The following is a 19428-nucleotide window of genomic DNA, read 5'->3' as shown; positions in this document are numbered from 1 at the left end:
ACAGCACATCATTCCCAGTAACTGAGATAGGAAGCCAAGATGAAGGCGCTGGATCCAACAGAGCCAACTAATAATGGTGTAATGGTTTTTGATTTCCATTCACTCGAATTTGCTAACTGAAGCTGTACATGTTTTGAAGGCACATTAGCTTTGCTAATTCTTGCCAGTTCACCAGAAATTGGAACACATTCAATCCAATTTCCTATATAAGATCTTTGGCACCCCGCATTGTGTCCCCTATGGTGTTCTTTGGAATCAGGGCAACATTCAGTAGAAACAAGGGCATGGGTTGTAGCTTTTAAGTTTTGGCTGCGTCTTTGTTTCTGCACATCCCTCTATGTCATCATCCCTAGTTAGAAATGAGAGAGCTTCAGCTTTCGAAATGGTGGCTACATATTGCTGATCGCTTCTTTTGGCTTTTCTTGGGAGGTCTCTACAAATGCTCACCGCTCCGGAGATTTACCATCGCTTAAAGTCTAGATTATTTGATCAAGAATATCAATTTCTCCTGAGCAAAGCGCAAAGCTCTTGCTCTCCAACATTCTTTTTTGGGATTATCCCTCAGCACTCCAGCCCTGCTGCTACCTGGAACATCTTGTTAATTATAATTGCAAATGGGTCACGATCAGAGCAAGGTGTGTTCTTTTTCCGTCTGTACATTCCCCAAGGCCGCTTCTCTAATATCCTTAGCCAAAATGAGTATATATTGCTGTCGACATTCTGTCCTGATACAACTGATTCACTTTCTCATATTCTCTGCTTCACTGTTCAGAATATAAATAACATCAGAACTGATTTGAGAACTGTACCACCAATAGGATTTATGCTTTTTTCTTTGATAAGGTAAAAAAAACGGCTAAGCTTCTAAATAAACTCTAATGTTGGAAATTCCCAGCTAAGCTGTTGCTACATTTTTTACTCTAAAACTGCAAGTTGTGTAATAGTGATCTTTTTACTGGATTTGGAATTCATGACACACACCGGTTTTATGCCTAATAAAGGTTTAAAAAAAAATAAAAAAAATTCTTGCCAGTAGCAGGCCCACAAGATATTGTAGGGCCAGGGAGGGGAAATTCAGAAATTCGGCCTTGTCTCCCAGAAGGTCTCCTTCCAGGATTCTATCACCTACCTCACACATGAGCAGGCTGATATTTCCTCATCCTGTCCCCCCTTTAACTGACTGTCAGATGTTTTCAACATTTCTTGCTCCTTTTTGGGGTCAAATCTTAGCTGACTTATGGCAACCAAGTAGGGTCTCCAAGGCAAGAGACATTGGAAGTGGTTTGCCATTGCCTGCCTCTATGTCATGACCTGGGTATTCCTTGGTGGTCTCCCATCCAAATTCTAAGCAGAGCCGACCCTGCTTGGCTTCTGAGGTCTGACAGGTTCAGGCTAGCCTGGGACAACCCAAGTCAGGGCTTCTTACTCCAAGAGTTCTTACTCCAAGAGTTTGTTTTATTCCTGGTCAGATGGGGCTGCTTTGCATGTGGGAGGAGAGGGGTTAATTTGTAAACTCATATTTTTATGCATCTCTAGGGAATCACCCAGGTATGTAACCCGGCTTTACTGTTTCTACCATGCCCCCAATGAAGGCTGCTGCATTGCTGTTTGAAGGTATGTTGAGTTTATTTATTTACTTCGTTTCTTCTCCCTCTTTCTCCACAGTGAGGCCCCAAGCAGCTTACACTGTTCTCTCCTCCTTTGTTTTATCCTCACAATGGCATCTCCAACAAAGGAACAGCATAAAAACAGCTTAAAAACACTGGGGTGCTGTGTGGTTTCTGGGCTGTATGGCCGTGTTCTAGCAGCATTCTCTCCTGAAGATGCCAGCCACAGATGCAGGCGAAACGTCAGGAGAGAATGCTGCTAGAACACGGCCATACAGCCCAGAAACCACACAGCACCCCAGTGATTCCAGCCGTGAAAGCCTTCGACAATAGCTTAAAAACAGCTTACAACAAGTTAAAAGCAGCTTAAAACAGCTTTATCACAGGAGGGGCTTTGTGAGTCGCAGCTACTTCAATGCCATCTTCAGATAGACCCCACAATGACATTTTTATGAGGTAGGTTAGGGCGAGAGTGTGTGATTGGACCAGGGTCACCCAGGAAACTCCATGGCAGAGTGGGGGATTTATAACTGGGACTCCCAGGCCCCAATCCAACACTCGAACTACTATACCAGGAGTCTCCAAACTATGACCCTTCAGATGTTCATGGACTACGATTCCCATCAAAGCCTAGGATCATTCCCCGTGGGCATCGCAGCCCACAAACAATTCCAATTGGGACATAGGTTGGAGACCCCTGCCCCATACTATGCTGGCTTGTTTTGTTTGCGTGCAATTGCACTGCTGGACATGTCGAAATTTGTCTTTCAGTGCACTGATGAAATAATAAGCACGCATTCTTAGCACTTAGCAACACACACAGTCTTGCATTAATCTGATTTGGAAAAAGCTTTTATCTGTGCTGATGTTGCATTAGCATCACCATGTGTTTATGAAGCAATCAGCCAACACCGAAGAGTGTGACTGATTTAAATCTCATCGCTTGCCCCACATTGATAACCCTGCTCATTGTAGCAAAGTGACATCTGGGAATCATGTCCTTATGTTCTCCCAGAGGCTGGCTCAAGGCAGGGTAGATGGTTGAAGACCCAAGCAACATGTTGATCCATCCCTGAGTTGACTGTTGATCACCTGATCAGTACCTCCAGCAGGCAACATTGCTTTAAAGCATAGGTGTCAAACTCAGGCCCTCCATGTGTTCATGGACTATGATTCCCATCAGCCCATGCCAGCAGGGCCAATTGACCATGCGAGCAAGGGCTGCTGGGAATTGTAGGCCATGAACATCTGGAGGGCCTGAGTTTGACACCTATGATTTAAAGGGTGACTTTCAGCTTAGATGTACTTCAGCCCTCCTGACTCCAGAGGTTTCTCAAAAAACTTATGGGAGTGGAAGGAGAAAGTAGGGTCTGGTACAGAGGATGCTGGAGAGTTATCTAAACCCACCCATGGACCTTCAGGCTGGAGAGGACCCTCTTGACTCTCTATGGTTAGAGAGACAGAGAGTGAGAGGATAGCTAGGGATGAAAACTGTCCTGGAGGGATGACTCAGGTCAACAGTGCCAATAGAGTGAATAGTCATTAGCCCACCCACTGCTTCTTCCAGCAACCTGTTGGGAGAAAAAGAGCATTGAATAGGGGAACTGACTGATTGCTACTGAAGGTACATGAGACACATTCTGAGTTATGGGGGGTTGGTTTTTTGTATACCTGGCCACCAGTAGCTCTCTATGGTAACAACGCACTGGAAAATTTCCCTGTCATTTAAATAACCAGTATGCCCCTGGTAAAAAGGTAAAGGTAGTCCCTTGTGTCAGCACTAGGCGATTACTGACCCATGCGGTGACATCACATAGAAGCAGAAGAGTGGAAGAAGAGTTTGGATTTATATCCCCCAATTCTCACCCGTAAAGAGACTCAAAGAGGCATCCAAATTCCTTTCCCTTCCTGTCCCCACAACAGACATCTAGTTAGGTGAGACTGAGAGAGTTCAGAGGAAGCTGGGAATGGCCCAAGGTCTCCCAGCAGGAATGTGGAGTGGGGGAAATCACCTTGAGTTTCAAATGTTATAGCAAAGCTTTTAACTGTGTGATTCATGAAAACCTATGGCTAGTTTTAAAAGAAATGACTGCGGGGGGGGACTATGATTTGATGTGCAACCTATATTCTGGACAAGATACTAATATTAGGGCAGAATATGGAGAAACAGAATGGTTTCCAATTGGCAAAGTTGTCAGAGGACAATGTGTTGTAGCATGCACATAGGGGCAAAAAATCCAAACTTCACATACACGCTACAGGGGTCAGTGCTATCAGTCACAGACCAGGAAAGGGATTTAGGTGTCTTAGTTGATAGTTCCATGGGAATGTCAACTCAATGCATGGCAGCTGTAAAAAAGGCAAACTCTATGCTGGGGATAATTAGGAAAGGAATTGAGAATAAAACTGCAAAGATTGTCATGCCCTTATATAAAGCAAGCAGTGGTATGCTGCATCACAAGACTTGGAGTACTTGTGTCCAGTTCTTGGTCGCCGTGATCTCAAAAGGATATTATTGAGGAGATAGAAAAAGTGCAGAGAAGGGCAACAAGGATGATTGAGGGACTGGAGCACCTTCCCTATGAGGAGAGGCTGCAGCGTTTGGGACTCTTTAGTTTGGAGAAGAGGCGGCTGAGGGGGGATATGATTGAAGTCTACAAAATTATGCATGGGATAGGAAATGTTGACAGAGAGAAATTTTTCTCTCTTTCTCACAATACTAGAACCAGGGGGCATTCATTGAAAATGCTGGGGGGAAGAATTAGGACTAATAAAAGGAAACATTTCTTCACGCAACATGTGATTGGTGTTTGGAATATGCTGCCACAGGAGGTGGTGATGGCCACTAACCTGGATAGCTTTAAAAGGGGCTTGGACAGATTTATGGAGGAGAAGTCGATTTATGGCTACCAATCTTGATCCTCCTTGATCTGAGATTGCAAAATGCCTTAACAGACCAGGTGATCGTGGAGCAACAGCCGAGAAGGCCATTGGCAGTTTCCACATCCTACATGTGAGCTCCCAAAGGCACCTGGTGGGCCACTGCGAGTAGCAGAGAGCTGGACTAGATGGACTTTGGTCTGATCCAGCTGGCTTGTTCTTATGTTCTTATGTTCTTATGTTTTAGCTGTTAAATCTATATGCAGAATATATCATAAGGAAAGCTGGATTTGGTGTAGATAGTGGAGTGAAAACTGGTGGAAGGAACATTGACAATCTGAGATATGCAAATCATAGAATCATAGAGTTGGAAGAGACCCCAAGAGCCATCCAGTCCAACCCCCTGCAATGCAGGAAAACACAATCAAAGCACTCCTGACAGATGGCCATCCAGCCTCTCTTTAAAAACCACCAAAGAAGGAGTACCACATTCCAAAGTAATACATTCCAGCATGTTTAGGTGGAATCTCTTTTCCTTCACCTTGAACCCATTACTCCTGGTCCTAGTCTCTGGAGCAGCAGGAAACAAGCTTGCTCCCTCACCAGCCTGACATCCCTTCAAATATCTAAGCACGGCTATAATGTCACCTCTTAAATTTCTGTTCACTAAACTGAACATCCCTAGCCTCCTAAGTTTCTCCTCGTAGGGCATGGATTCTAGACCTTTCACCATGTTGGTTGCCCTCCTCTGGACCCGTTCCAGCTTGTCAGATGACACCATGTTACTGGCAGAAAATTATGACGTCTGGAAACGACTGTTCCTGAAAGTTACAGCAGGATTACAGCTGAACATCAACTTTGAATTGAAATTGTTGAAAAAGTTCTATTCCTTGGCACCACCATCAGTCAAAAGGAAGACTGCAACCAAGAGATCTGAAGGAGACTGAGTTGGGGAGAGTAGCTATGAAGGAGCTACAGAAGGTTCTCGAGTGTAAGCCTGTGTCACTGGTGACCAAGGTTAAGGTAAGCCATACCATAGTATTTATAATTGTTATGTATGAGAGTGAAAGTTGGTCAATGAAAAAAGCTGATGGTGACCCAAATCAGCTTCTATTGTTCTTCTGTCCTCCGTGTTATCTTCTCAACCACCCTGAAAGGTAAGTCTGCCTTGGTGTGTGGGATTTGCTCAAGGTCACCCAGTGACATTCCATGGCAAATTGGGGAGGTAAATATTATAATCACATGACAGGTAGCTTAAAAGCTCCTGTATTGAATGCCACCTTCCATTAAGATAACCTGGTCCAGGTCGGTCCCATTCCCTTCATGGTCAGCATTGCATCTCCCATCATCATTTTAGGGCTGGTGGTCACTGTCAGACATGCAGCATTATTTTCTGTTGTGTTATGCCTGCCACAAACAGAGACCCGTAACTTGCAGCACAAATACGGCAAAGGGGTGGGGTGGAGATAACCTGAGCGAAAATATTCTGATTGTTGTCCCTTAAAATGGTGGCCAGTTTTGAGTCTCCTAGTTTTATTTTCTGATGAGTTAATGCCTGCCACAAATGGGTAGCTAGATGACACTGATTCTTTAATTGCTATAGTGGCCCAGGCTCAGGGGTACAGTATATGCATGGCATGCAGAAAATTCCAGGTTTAATCCCCAGTGTCTCCAATTGAAAAGGATCAGGTAGTAGATGATTTACAGGACCTCTGCCTGAAACTTCTTTCTCAAGAAAAATCCTCTTTTCACAGATCCAGACAAATAATGTGTCTCTTAGGACTGAGACTTAGGTATCACACACAGCTTGGTCTTCCCTGGTCCATCACTAAAAATGGCTATATAGCCTCTTATGAAGCAAAGTTCTCTTTCTCTAAGCTCTGAGAACTCTCTTCTCAGCCTTTCTGGTCTCTGGTGAGCCAAAGAAAGTTGATAGTTCTGATACCAGACTGACCCATTCTGGGTTTGTGGGGGCTATGTTTTAAGATCACAGTGTTTACCAATTCTGCTAACCCTTAGGGTGCCTATCAGTGCTGTACCAAAATGAGGAGCCCATTCTCTGCATTGGCTAGTGTACCCACAAGGACAGTAAAATCTTGTTTGGACTTGCCTCTGCCCAATATCTGCCTTGCAAAATACTTGCTTCACATCTTTTCTAAAGGGATTAAGAGAACACAATGTTTCTGTCTTGGAAAGCATTCCCATCTCCAGCCCTGAACTATTCGCCCTGCGAAGGCAAAGGACTTGTTAATGAGTTTGTTCCAAATGTTCCTGGCAGTATTGTACTATTTTAAAGTTCTTCCTCTGACTAATTTCTTTCTAAAGACCACCTTGTTTACATTGTCATTGTTTTACAGCTATAATCAACTCAGCTCTCTGCCCACTTCTGGACACTCCTGACTCAGAACAGCAGGCGAAGTACTCAGATCATTAGATTAATGACTCAACACTTAAAGTTGATGCTTGTATCTTGCTTTCCCTGAAAAGGTAGGACACCCCTTTGTCCCAGGAGATTAAAGGCCACTCTGCATAACCCTATAAGAAATCTCTTCTCCCAATAACCAGTGTTCAATACCTCTGGACACTGCCTCTCTCTTGATATTGTTCTCAATGCATATTCTTTCTTTGCCAGAGATTGAGTTGGTCACTCAGCTCTGTTCACAGGACATTTCTCCTCCAAGATCAAGTGATTTTAACCCTTACTCCCCAATTCCTTTCATCTACTCCAAACCTATCAATATTGCTTACATCCTAGGACTGCTGCTTTGATTATTGTGTGCTTGCGTACCCCTATTTTCCCTAAACAAATTTGTTAAACTTTATTTGCTCTCCTGCAGATTTCTTACAAAAGCTGACCTTGATATACATAAGCAGCCATGATCTTGAGCTTGCCCGGTCTTTTGCTAAGCCAAGAGCGGCTCTCACTAATTCCCCAGCTCTAAAAGAGGCAGACTCCCACCATTTCAGGTAAAAGTTCAGTCTGCTGAGGTGCAGCAATTGAGAAAATTATATGCTTCCACATTCAAATATAGTCCCGAACAAATATGAGAATTATCATTCATATTTATACACTGCCGTTGCTAAACCATTTTTTCGCATTATTAAACATGATGCTTTGATACAAGAGCATTCATGCCAAAATGTATTTTTTACTTTCAAATGGGTTGGGGGTAAATGGGTGAGGTAGGCACTAAGATACAAGAGGAGCATTCTACAACAAAGAAGGTTCGGCATGCTTGATTTGTGGTGGAGGAATATTTAGCCCTACTATCATCTTTTTGTTGAACTGAGTATAGTCTGAGTAGACAGTACTGACTCTGATGGACCAAAGATCTAATTTAGTATAATGTAGCTCACATATACCTAAATATAAATGTAAAAGTGGTTTTATTTGATTTGATAGTTTGGATCAGGTTCGTATGGAAGATCCAGGTAGAATCTTTATCCGGGGACCAATGGTGGCTCACAGAGATCCCTGCTCCTCACCAGCTGTCCAAGCAGGAGCCCAGAAGTGCAGAACACACCAGTTGTTATAGTCCATTAAGGGGCCATACCCAAAGCATCCCAGTACCGAAGCAACAGTAACATCACTTACTTGTGCATGTGCAAGATTTTCCAATGTACATTCAGGCTGAAATAAGCCAAAGGGAAACACCTCAAAACTCACCTTGATATTGTAAATTCAACACAGGAATGCTGACTTGGAATTTGTTATTACGTAGGCACTTACAAAAATGTCTGGGAAATTCAATCTGGATTGCTGTCACTTAATCCTATGGGAGAACAGACCGGTATTCCGGCTGAGTTTATGTAGGCTTAAGCTTTACATGAAGTAATGCCTCCACATTTCTCTAGACCATTGTGCAGATAGTTGATATAGTTCTGGGTGCTGAGTCTTAGAAGAGGACACCCAATGGATTTTCTCTCAATTCTGTTATTGCTGGGGACTGTTTTACTTACTGCAGTTCTGTTGCTGGTAACATGGGCTATCCACTACCACATCACCAAGACAGAAATCCCTCCTGGAATTTCTCAGTCCTTCAAACTGAGATGTTTACACTGCTTGTTGATCATCGCTTTTGGTCTGGTAAGTTCATTTTTTAATAGCTAAGATTACCAGGGTGGACAGTGAACATGAGACCTTTATTGCAGAGAAGCTGGGCAACTTCTGCCTCCATTTTGGGAGGCATTTCAGCCATTTCTGCAAAAACATCTAGGTACAGATTTCACCTGATTAAGATCTCCATTGATGCCTGACTCATTTGTGCTCAGAGCACAGTTCAAGGTGCTGGCTCTAACGCTGGTTCCAGATAGCATCATTGCTGAATCATATCAAATTCTCCCTCTCTTCCTGCCATTGTCCCTACCTACAGGGCTTTCGTACAGTCGATTTCCATGATCCTTCAACCTAACCTTTTCGAGTGGCCAATGGGAACCCCTCTTTTTTTTGCTGAGCAGGAGAAAAGCTGGTTGGCTTCAACCCATCTCCATTGTTTGGGTTTGTAGTATTTGAAGAACCATCTTCTATACTTCAGAACACTTTCAGAGTGTTCAATGTGCCCCTGCTATCTTGCTAAAACATTACTAGGCGTAGCCCCAAACCACATTTCAATAATCTCAGAACTGTCAAAGGCTTTCATGGGTGGATTCAACTGCTTGTGGTGGGTTTTCTGGGCTTTGTGGCCATTTTCTGGGCTGTGTGGCTGTGGTCTGGTGGATCTTGTCCCTTATTGCATAGAGACCACAGCCACACAGCCCGAAAAACCCACCACAACCATCTCAGAACTGTTATGATATTTAATGATAGAGGCTAGAATCGTACTTGCAACAAAATGGAAGGCAGAAGTATGTCCAAGTTTAGAGAACTGGCAAAATAAAGCTAGAGAATACACAATAATGGGAAGATTAATTAGTTTTGTGCATAGGAAACCTAATTTCAAGATGAATGGAAAATATATTTCTCGTGTTATTTCTAACTGTAAGAATAACAATGGGGGGAAAACATCTATGGTTGAAGTTTGATATATGTATTTTTGAGGTTTTAGTGTTGGAAAAGGGGGAAAAGGGGGAAAGGGAATAGATAATAATTATAATTTAATAGTCGGATTTTATAAACTAATACTAGCAAACACATACGACTGTTGTTTTATCCTTAGATTCTTTATTAGAATTTATGTATTTTAAAAAGTTGCAAAATCTTTGAACAAAACAACAAAAAAGAGAACCACTCTGGCCTTTCTCATGGTTTCTGGTGGCAGCTTCCAGAAGCAGACACAAATCAAACAGTAGTTGATGTTAAAAAGAAAAGAAAAATAATCTGCATTTTGATCAATGAATATCTTGAACTACCCAGTTTTGTGGAGCTGGGAATTTGGGTTTGTAGTTAAATGTAATAGTTCAGGAGGCTGTTTTTGCCTGTGTATAGCAACCCTAGACTTCCTGGGTGGTCTCCGATCAAAGTACTAAGATGAGCAGAGGTGGCTTGTCTCTGCATAGCAAACTTAGACTTCCTGGGTGGTCTCCTATCAATGTATCAACTGAGATGGGCAGAGGTGGTTTGACTCTGCATAGCAACCCTACATTTCCTCAGTGGTCTCCTATTAAAGTATGGAGATGGGCAGAGGTGGTTTGCCTCTGCACAGCAACCCTAAATTTCTTTAGTGGTCTCCTATCAAAGTTCTAACCATGGCTCATTCCGCACATGCAGAATAATGCACTTTCAAACTGCTTTCAGTGCTCTTTAAAGCTGTGCGGAATAGCAAAATCCACTTGCAAACAGTTGTGAAAGTGGTTTGAAAACGCATTATTTTGAGTGTGCGGAAGGGGCCCATGATAACCCTGCTTAGAAGAAGAAGGAGAGGAACAGTAGGGAAGGAAGCATGGGGAATCTTCCTTCCTTCTAGCCATTGGCCGGCTGACTGGCTATTATTTCTGTGCCATAGCAGTAAAAAGAAAAACTTAATTGAGGATAAGAAAGAAGGCCTCAGATGTATAATCCTCAATGAACATGATGCTCTCCTTTGCATTAAGCAAACATTTCAAGATCCTGAAGCTCATATTCTGAGCACAGGGAATACCAGCTTTGTCAGTATGGCTAATCTTTCGATAGTAGCCTATGAAACAATGAACCAGTGACTCCACCTCAAATCCTCTCACCAGTTTGGTTGTTTGTGCAACGGGATTAACTCTGGATATCCAGTGTTGCATGGATTGGGTGGAAACGATATGGGCAAATGGGATCAATTATACCTGACAGCCAATCAGGAAGCAGGCAGGACCAGTTCCTGAAAACCGAGCAATATTTTCGGCTCTCATGAAATATCCTGGAGGACTGGGTTCATTCCCCACTCCTCCTTTTGAAGGCTGATGGATGATGTATTGTCAAAGGCTTTCACAACTGGATCAACTGGCTCTTGTGGGTTTTCAAGGCAGTGTGGCCGTGTTCTGGTAGTTTTTGCTCCTAATGTTTTGCCCGCAACTATGGCTGGCACCTTCAGAGGCATGTCACAGGGAAATGTGTTTCACAGTGGTTCCTAGTGGTCCCACAGTGAGATGTATTTCTGTCCCCATGACATGCCTCTGAAGATGCCTGCTGTAGATGCAGGAAAAACATTAGGAGCAAAAACAACCAGATTACAGCCACACAGATTGGAAAACCCACAACAGCCACCTGTTGGGTGACCTAGGGTCAGTCACAGTTCTCTTAGAACTCTCTCAGCCCTTGGAGGGGCAGGTAATGGCAGATCATCTCTGAATGTCTCTTGCCTTCAAAACCTTATGGGGTCACCATAAACCAGCTGGGACATGAGGCCACGCATGCCCATGCGTGAGATACCTTGAAATGCTGATGCCTACAGACATCTGCAGTCATAGATGATCCCTAGAAGTATTTGGGGCTCTCTAGCAAGATTTCTTGAATATCTTGATTCTTACACTGCTTTGATAGTTTTCAAGAAATCTCCTGAGAAAAATCACAACTCATGGCAATACCCAACACAGGGATATTCTGAGAGCCAGCGTGGTATAGTGGTTAAGAGCAGGTGGATTCAAATCTGGAGAACCAGGTTTGAATACCCACTCCTCCACCTGAGCTGCAGAGGCTTATCTGGTGAACCAGATGTGTTTCCACACTCCTACATTCCTGCTGGGTGACCTTGGACCAGTGACAGTTCTTCAGAACGCTCTCAGCCCCACCTACTTCACAAGGTGTCTGTTGTGGGGAGAGAAAGGGAAATGACCTTGTAAGCCACCTTGAGTCTCCTGACAGGAGAGAAAGGTGGGATATAAATCCAATCCTCCTCCTCCTCCTCCTCCTCCTCCTCCTCCTCCTCCTCCTCCTCCTCCTCCTTTTCAGTGTGATCTGTGGCACAGATAAACATAATCTGATTACGACATAGTATTCTGAAATCCAGTAAGGCAACTCCCGTACTTTATCAACAGAACTATGTCTTGAACAAAATGCACATCAGAGTTGGCTACAGCTTGCTGAGGTTCCTCATGGATGGAATTCCACCCCTAAAGGATCCACAACTCTCCATTAAAAACCTGAACTTTGATGGCGTGCCAGTCAGGATGTACCAGCCAAAGGGTTCGTCTGACGGTGGATGGAGAGGAATCCTTTACTTCCATGGTGGAATTGGAATGTTTGGAAGTATTGGTAAGAAACAGAAAGCCAAGTGTCTGCTAAAGAAGAAAAGCTACCTGTGGTTATGGAGGCAGGGACTGGGGCATTTTGAGAGGCAGTAAGCAGTTTTTCTGCTTCTAATTCGTTGCTGTGCTGCTGTTTTTCTTTACAGAGAGCCCGTGTTGTGTAGTGATTAAGGGTGGTGGGCTCTAATCTGGAAACCTGAAGCCTGCTGGGTGACCTTGAGCCAGCCACAGTTCTCTCAGAACTCTCAGACCAAGGTGCAGGAGTAGATTTGGGCTTCTGCAAAACAATACATGAAAAGAAGCTTCATACAATATTGACTAGAGGGGTAATAGATATAAATAGATGGAACAGGGGGAGAAAGAGGTGTCTGCAATCTGCTGTGGATAACAGGATCCTTAGCAGCATAAGCACGAGAATTGCCTCCCAGATGCATTATTTCCCCCTTTCTATATTTAGCTGCTTGGGCTTACATGTGCTTACGTATGATGCACCAATGGATGTTGTTGGTGTAACTCCTGTCCTAATGGTCCCATGGATTCCTCCTAGATGCCTATGAAAGAGTGTGCCGTGGAATTGCCAAGGAGAGCAACTCCCTTGTGGTGTCTGTTGGGTAAGTGAACATTTCAGAATGGGGGCAGAGGCATAATCTTCATACTCTGATCTGGATGGTCCAGGCTAGCCTGATCTCATCAGATCTCAGAAGCTAATCTGGGTCAGCCCTGGTTAGTACTTGGATGACAGACCACCAAGGAATAGCAAGGTTGCTATGCAGAGGAAAGACATGGCAAACCACCTCTGTTAGTCTCTTGTCACAAAAGCTCTACTTGGTTGCCATATGTCAGCTGTGGCTCAAACTGCACTTTACACGTCATCCTCTTCATTAACACCAGCAAGCTTCCATGGTGTGGAACCTAGTGCAAGAAGACATGATGAAACAACAGCTTGATTTAACTAGTTTAACTAATTGATCCGTATGTTGTCAAAGGCTTTCACAACCGGACTCAGTTGGTTGTTGTGGGCTTTCTGGGCTGTGTGGTTGTGGTAACGCACTTCTCTCTGTGATGCCAGTCACAGATGCAGGCGAAACATTAAAAACAAGGTCTACCAGACTACGACCACACAACCCAGAAAGCCCACAACAACCAGATCTGTATAGTATTTAAATAGTTAAATATTTAAAAAGGCTGGCAGGCCCACCCTAACTCCAAACAGAGCTCGCATCATCTGCACACAATGTGTAGAGAAGCATAAGCCCCAGTCTCCTCACCTGATGCTCCCCACAGCCAATGGCAGGTTCACAAAGCTGTTGCTCAGCACCAAGGACAGCTCCTTGTTGACCACACCCTGCCAGCCTCCTCACCTGATGCTCCCCACAGACAATGGCAGGTTCACAAAGCTGTTGCTCAGCACCAAGGACAGCTCCTTCTCGACCACACCCTGCCAGCCTCCTCACCTGATGCTCCCCACAGACAATGGCAGGTTCACAAAGCTGTTGCTCAGGACCAAGGAAAGTTTCCTGCCTTTGCTCCAAACACTTCTTCGCAAAAAAAATGTACTGCTAATGTAGTGTGGGATAAAAGTTCCTTTAACTCTTAGCCAAAAATGTGGATTTTCCAAGCAATCATACCGTTTGCATTTGTCGTGTGGAAGTTGTTCATTCTCTCGCAAATATGGTGCAGCCCTTTCCCTTTCCTTCTCAGAAGTTGAAACGTTAATGATAATTCACTTCCATCACAGCACCTCATAGAATGGCAATAGGAGCTCTCTGTTATAAACTAGGCCGCAGATATGTGTGAAACAATGTTGTCCTTCTCTCCTTACTTTAGGTATCGTTTGGCCCCAGAGCATCCCTATCCAGCCCAGTTCAACGACTGTCTTACCGCTACGACATATTTCATGAAGAACATCAAAAAGTTTGGTGTCAACCCTGCCATGATCATTATTAGCGGGGATAGTAGTGGGGGCACAATAGCCGCTAGTGTTTGTCAGAACCTGGTGAATAGAGCAGATCTCCCCAAAATATGGGCTCAAAGCCTGATATACCCTTATCTTCAAGGTGTGGACTTCAATTGGCCTTCCTATCAAAGGAACAGTCGTATTCCCCTTTTTTTCCAGAACCAAGTTGTGGAATTTGGCCTTCTGTATCTTCAGCAGGATATGTCCTTGGTGAAAGATGTTTTAGAAGGTTGGCACATTCCTCAAGATATTAAACAAAAGTATAGTAAATGGCTGGGGCCAGAAAATCTCCCCAAGGAATGTAAATGGGAAGGGTACAGGTCTCCACGGCCCTCTTCCAATCCCACACGAACATATGAAGGATTCAAAATAGCTTTCGAGAAAACGATATCCCCGCTTTTAGCAGAAGAGGCTGTTGTTCAAAAACTTCCCGAAGCTTATATTTTAACTTGTCAATATGATGTTTTTATGGATGATGGACTTCTGTACAGGAAACGATTAGAGGACTGTGGTGTTGGTGTAACCTGGTACCAACTTGAAGATGGATTCCACGGAGTTTTGTTCTTTGTCAATCACTGGCTTTTCTCATTCTCAGGTGCTCAGAGTGGATTAAATAGTATAGTAAATTTCATCAAACGTTTGTAACTACAGATATGGATACTGACATGGATGGTTTCTCACAGCTGAAGTACCTCCCTCCCTCCCTCCCTCCCTCCCTCCCTCCCTCCATCCATCCATCCACCTACCTACCTACCTACCTACCTACCTACCTACCTACCTACCTACCTACCTACCTACCTACCTACCTACCTACCTACCTACCTACCTACCTACCTACCTACCTACCTACCTACCTACCTACCTACCTGTCTGTCTACCTATCTGTCTACCTACCTACCTACCTACCTACCTACCTACCTACCTACCTACCTACCTACCTACCTACCTACCTACCTACCTACCTACCTACCTATCTGTCTACCTATCTATCTTTTTTAACATTGCTAAGGAATTTTTAAAAAATGGGCCTATTAAGCTAAAGACTCTCAAAACACAATAAAATGTAATAAGTGCTAATGTGTATTTATTATAGCTACAGAAACCAGAGTTGTCTACAAAACTAAGTGTGACATTTATGGGAACCTTAGAGGAGCCTCCTTTCGTCCACAAAAGCTCACATGTAAATTGGCCTTCCACTTCTCAGCAAATGGGAACTGCAATCCATGCCCCCTCCATTTTTTTGTGCATGAATATCATATTAGATGTATTAATGTTGTAGCTAATTAAATGCACACTTGTAGAATTCTCCAGCTGTGTGTCAGGGCATGCAAACATTGCATTGGGGAGAAACAATTATACTATTAACAGCGCAAAGGTGAATCTGTTGCATTTCTGCTTTGGGTGGGTTTGGATCATTCTTCAGGACCCGGGTCCCACATACTTTTGAGGTCAGTAGGCTTAGGATGGTGTGATTCTGAATTAGGAGGGCAATGCCACTCTTTACTACACTCTAACTTTTCTGGACATAACAATGTAGAATGTTTTAATTCCGTTAAGGAGGGGGAATCAGCAATCAGAAATTTGGGAAACATAATTTTAGCATTTGGCAGACGGCATCGCTTTGAGCACTTTAGCACATGCAGAATAATACACTTTCAATCCACTTTCTTTTTTTCTCTTTCCTTTTTTTAATCCAACAATCAACAATATTATACAAAAAATAATCAAGAATCAAGAACAACCCTCCCCATCATAAATTACAAAGCTCTCAGGAATACATAATAGACTCAGCTTATTCAGTCAAATAATCATATGACCAGTTATTTGGTTTTTTTAATGGATTACATTAAAATCTACAACTTCCTGCTGGGGATGGACAGACCAAAGTACAGTTCCAAATTCTGCTTTGAGTAAAGCACTTAGATCCAAACAACACAACATAACATTTCTATGAAAATCTTTTGTCATATCTTACGTCATAACATAATTTACTTGTATATGTATTTCCAATCTTATCTCTAATATAAATCTTAAAACTAATCTTATCCCTCATGCTTAATATTTGACTTAAAATTGATTGTCTTTTATCTTTATTCACCTTCTAGTGACTTTATAAATATCACCATTATTAACTAGAGTTGCAAGCTTTATTAGTATTAGTACTAGTATTAGTATTAGTATTAGTATTAGTATTAGCATTAGCATTAGCATTAGCATTAGTATTAATTAGATTATTATTATTAGATTCAGTGTCAAGTGTTTGTAATCCTTGAGCGTCCCAAAAATACAATTAGCGGCTTCCATACTTTAGCATAATCCACTTGCAAAAATTGTGAAAGTGGATTGAAAGTGCATTATTCTGCATGTGTGAATATGCCCTCCGGGTAAAAAAAATCAGCTTCAAGGACCATGGACAGCTCCACCGCAATGACAACTCTACTTTCGCCATTGATTAAGAACTCTTTGCAATTCCATCCTGAAATGGTGTCTGACTTAATGGCAACTCGCAGGCTCACTTCTGTGAATCATTCAAGTACCTTTTTCACATATAGTTTATTCATTTCATTTGCCATTCAGTTAATGACTTTCAGACCTGATTTGACATGCATAAAAGTAAAGAGATGTCAGTGTGACCTGGCTGGTCCTTAGTCTCAAGATGTCCTGTTATGATTCCAGTCCCATCACAACCCAAATGGACATAGGTACTGCAAGCTGAGGCCCCTTCTGCACATGTGGCAATCCACATGCGGCAATCCACTTTGGGGACTTTTGGAACTTTTGCTTTTGGGGCTTTTGCTCCAAAGAGGCTCCAACACTATGCAACCTCGACGTGCGGCCTCGTGCGAAGGCGGCGCCTGAGGAAGGCCGCCCTAGGGGCTCTCGACTCCATTGTCCAAAGGGCCTGCCAGTTCCAAGAGGCTTGGAACATTAGCGGAGTCACCCACAACCTCCGCCTGCGGCCTAGTGCGAAGGCAGCGCCCTGAGAAGCGTCGTCCCGGGCTGCTGGCATCCCTTTTGTAAAGGAGCTCCTTGGCTAAAGAGCCTCAGAAAGTTAGCGGGGGGCCCACAACCTGCACATGAGGTCCCATGAGAAGGCGGCGGTCAGAGTGGCGCTGTCCTGGGCTGTTGGCATCCACTGTGCACAGGGGTCGGATCCCCTCTCCCAGGAGCTCTGGGAAGCTGCAGCTCAGGGGCTGGCAGATGTGCAAGATGTCATTTCTGGTCCCCTCTTCCCCATAGAGTCTCCCCCACTTTTCTGAAAAGCACAGGGTGGGGGGCTGGCTCCTGGCAACCGCTCCTTGGTTGGACTGGCCTGTGCTTCCCCCCAAAAAACCTGCTCCCCTCTTTCAAGAATAGAGGCCACACAAAGCGGCTTTCTTCTAAATAAATTACATAGGTGTTAAACACAGAGCCCTCCAGATATTATGGACTACAGTTCCCATCATCCCCTGCAACCATCATGCTGGCAGGGGATGGTGGGAACTGTAGTCCATAACATATGGAGGGCCGCGAGTTTGACACCTGTGCATTAAACTCACTGGAACCCAGATGTGCACCAGTCTTGAACAAACTTCAAGGCTCCACTAGTTTCCTATTTGTTTGACACAGGTTCACATCTGGGTTCCAGTTAGCTTAGTAGATGTTTTGTACAGCATAGGATTTTTATCCGTGCTATTATGGTCTGTATTTCAGATACCTTGTAATACCTTTGTATTGTTTGTCGTTTTGGACAAGCATTATACTTATAAGAAGGCTTTATTTGAAAGTAGACAGCAATTGCTGTGAGCCTTTTTCAGTGTAATTTCTGTTGGGTTGTCTCAATAGCATTGACAGAGCACACATGGATAGTACTTATATCAACAAAGTAATTAATGTATTGTCAAAGGCTTTCCCAGCCAGAATCACTAGAATGTTGTGGGTTTTCGGGTTGTATGGCCCTGTTCCAGTAGTATTTTTTCCTGACGTTTCCCTACATCTGTGGCTGGCATCCTCTGAAGCTGCCAGCCACAGATGCAGGCAAAACATCAGGAGAAAATACTACTGGAACACGGCCATACAAACTGGAAAACCCACAACATTCTAAAGTAGTTAATGTTAGCAGTTGTCCTAAGAAAATGGCAATACAAGCAAAATTGGACAGCAATACCTAGTAGTTGGAGTGAAAGTCATCCTTAGAAGCCGAGTCTCATTTGAAGAGCACCTTGCTCCAGCTGGAGTATCCCTGTCTTTGGTGACTACATTGAGTGTAAATGTTTGGTCCCCTCCTCCTGCCACAAAGGCATGGGGTCAAAGAATGGCATAAGAGCAAGACACTGCATAAGAGCAAGACAAAATGGATGCCTCTCAGAGGATTTTGGAAGCCATCTTGAATGTCAAACTATGGACAAGAAGAAAGTTGGCGGCTGAACTTTCCCCATATCCTTAAGGTGTGACTGAATGGACATTAGAATATTGGCTGTTTTATTTTCAGTCCGCTCTCTTGGGACTCGGCACCCCAGAGGCGATGGGGAAGGAGGGAGGGGCTTCCGTCATTGGGTTTGCTAATCCTTATTGTGTCACCTTAAGGTCATATTTAATCAGTGCTTTGAGCAGACCATTAATTATCCTATCTGTACCCACCTCATTAATCAATCACCATTTAAGAGAATAAGCAAGGCAATCGCTTTGGTCTGGATGACCTATTAAGCCTCTCCTATCCTTTTCAAACCCTGAAAAAGAAATCAATTCTTTGTCTCTGGCTTTCCAGCCAGCTTGCCACAAACCGCCTCGGGGCCCATTTGGGGCTACGTATGTCGGTCCTTTGGCCATCCATAGTGCTTGCGTTCTGGATCAACGCATGAACCCCAGAGGCTTATCTAGGGAAAACGTAGCCTGGTGCAAAATCTGACTCCCTCCACCCTTGTGGGCGGCTGCCCTCCCCGCCCTGACCGAACTACTTTTTTTGCATCAGTGTATGGACCCAGGGGGAAGGAGGAGTGGTGTGGGGGTGATTTTCCACCCCCCACATGACTAAATGGCCATAGCTATTTGACCCCATATGTCCCCCTGGGTGGTACACCCCTGATGAAACCCCACTTTTGTGTTGGCTCTTTCCTTTGGTCACGGAAAGGCTGGTCGTTTTCTTCTTTAGCACTGCTGGATGTCCCTTTCAGAGGAATAACTCTCACCCATTCAGGAAACCCTGTCCAAACTTCCTCCCTTGTCTCTTAGTCAGCTCTGGCATGCTTCGTGAGCGAATGTTCATTACTTAAAATGCACTTCTTCTTGTTTTACAGTGTTTAATGAAACCCATTTTAAAGGTACAACGGCCTGCTTGATTGAGAGTTTTCCCCC

General features: G+C 43.8%; 2 protein-coding genes across 2 annotated transcripts in view; both read left to right on the top strand.

Moving 5' to 3' along the window:
* LOC125445539 (arylacetamide deacetylase-like 4) overlaps positions 1-5434 on the top strand; it is a 9781-nt gene extending 4347 nt beyond the window's left edge. The window contains exon 5 of the mRNA XM_048518626.1: positions 5251-5434. Within this exon, the coding sequence (XP_048374583.1) occupies positions 5251-5434 (184 nt within the window). The remainder of the gene's footprint in view (positions 1-5250) is intronic.
* Positions 5435-8355: 2921 nt separating this feature from the next.
* On the top strand, positions 8356-14902 carry LOC125445892 (arylacetamide deacetylase-like 4). The gene is made up of 4 exons (XM_048519322.1): positions 8356-8574; positions 11928-12144; positions 12685-12748; positions 13965-14902. Exons 1-4 carry the CDS (start codon positions 8401-8403, stop codon positions 14737-14739), a joined length of 1230 nt encoding a protein of 409 aa, XP_048375279.1. The 5' UTR covers positions 8356-8400; the 3' UTR covers positions 14740-14902.
* The last annotated feature ends 4526 nt before the right edge of the window (positions 14903-19428 follow it).

The sequence above is a fragment of the Sphaerodactylus townsendi genome, linkage group LG16 (assembly GCF_021028975.2).
Source record: "Sphaerodactylus townsendi isolate TG3544 linkage group LG16, MPM_Stown_v2.3, whole genome shotgun sequence".
NCBI lineage: Eukaryota > Metazoa > Chordata > Lepidosauria > Squamata > Sphaerodactylidae > Sphaerodactylus > Sphaerodactylus townsendi.
This window is presented reverse-complemented; position numbering and strand designations above follow the sequence as displayed.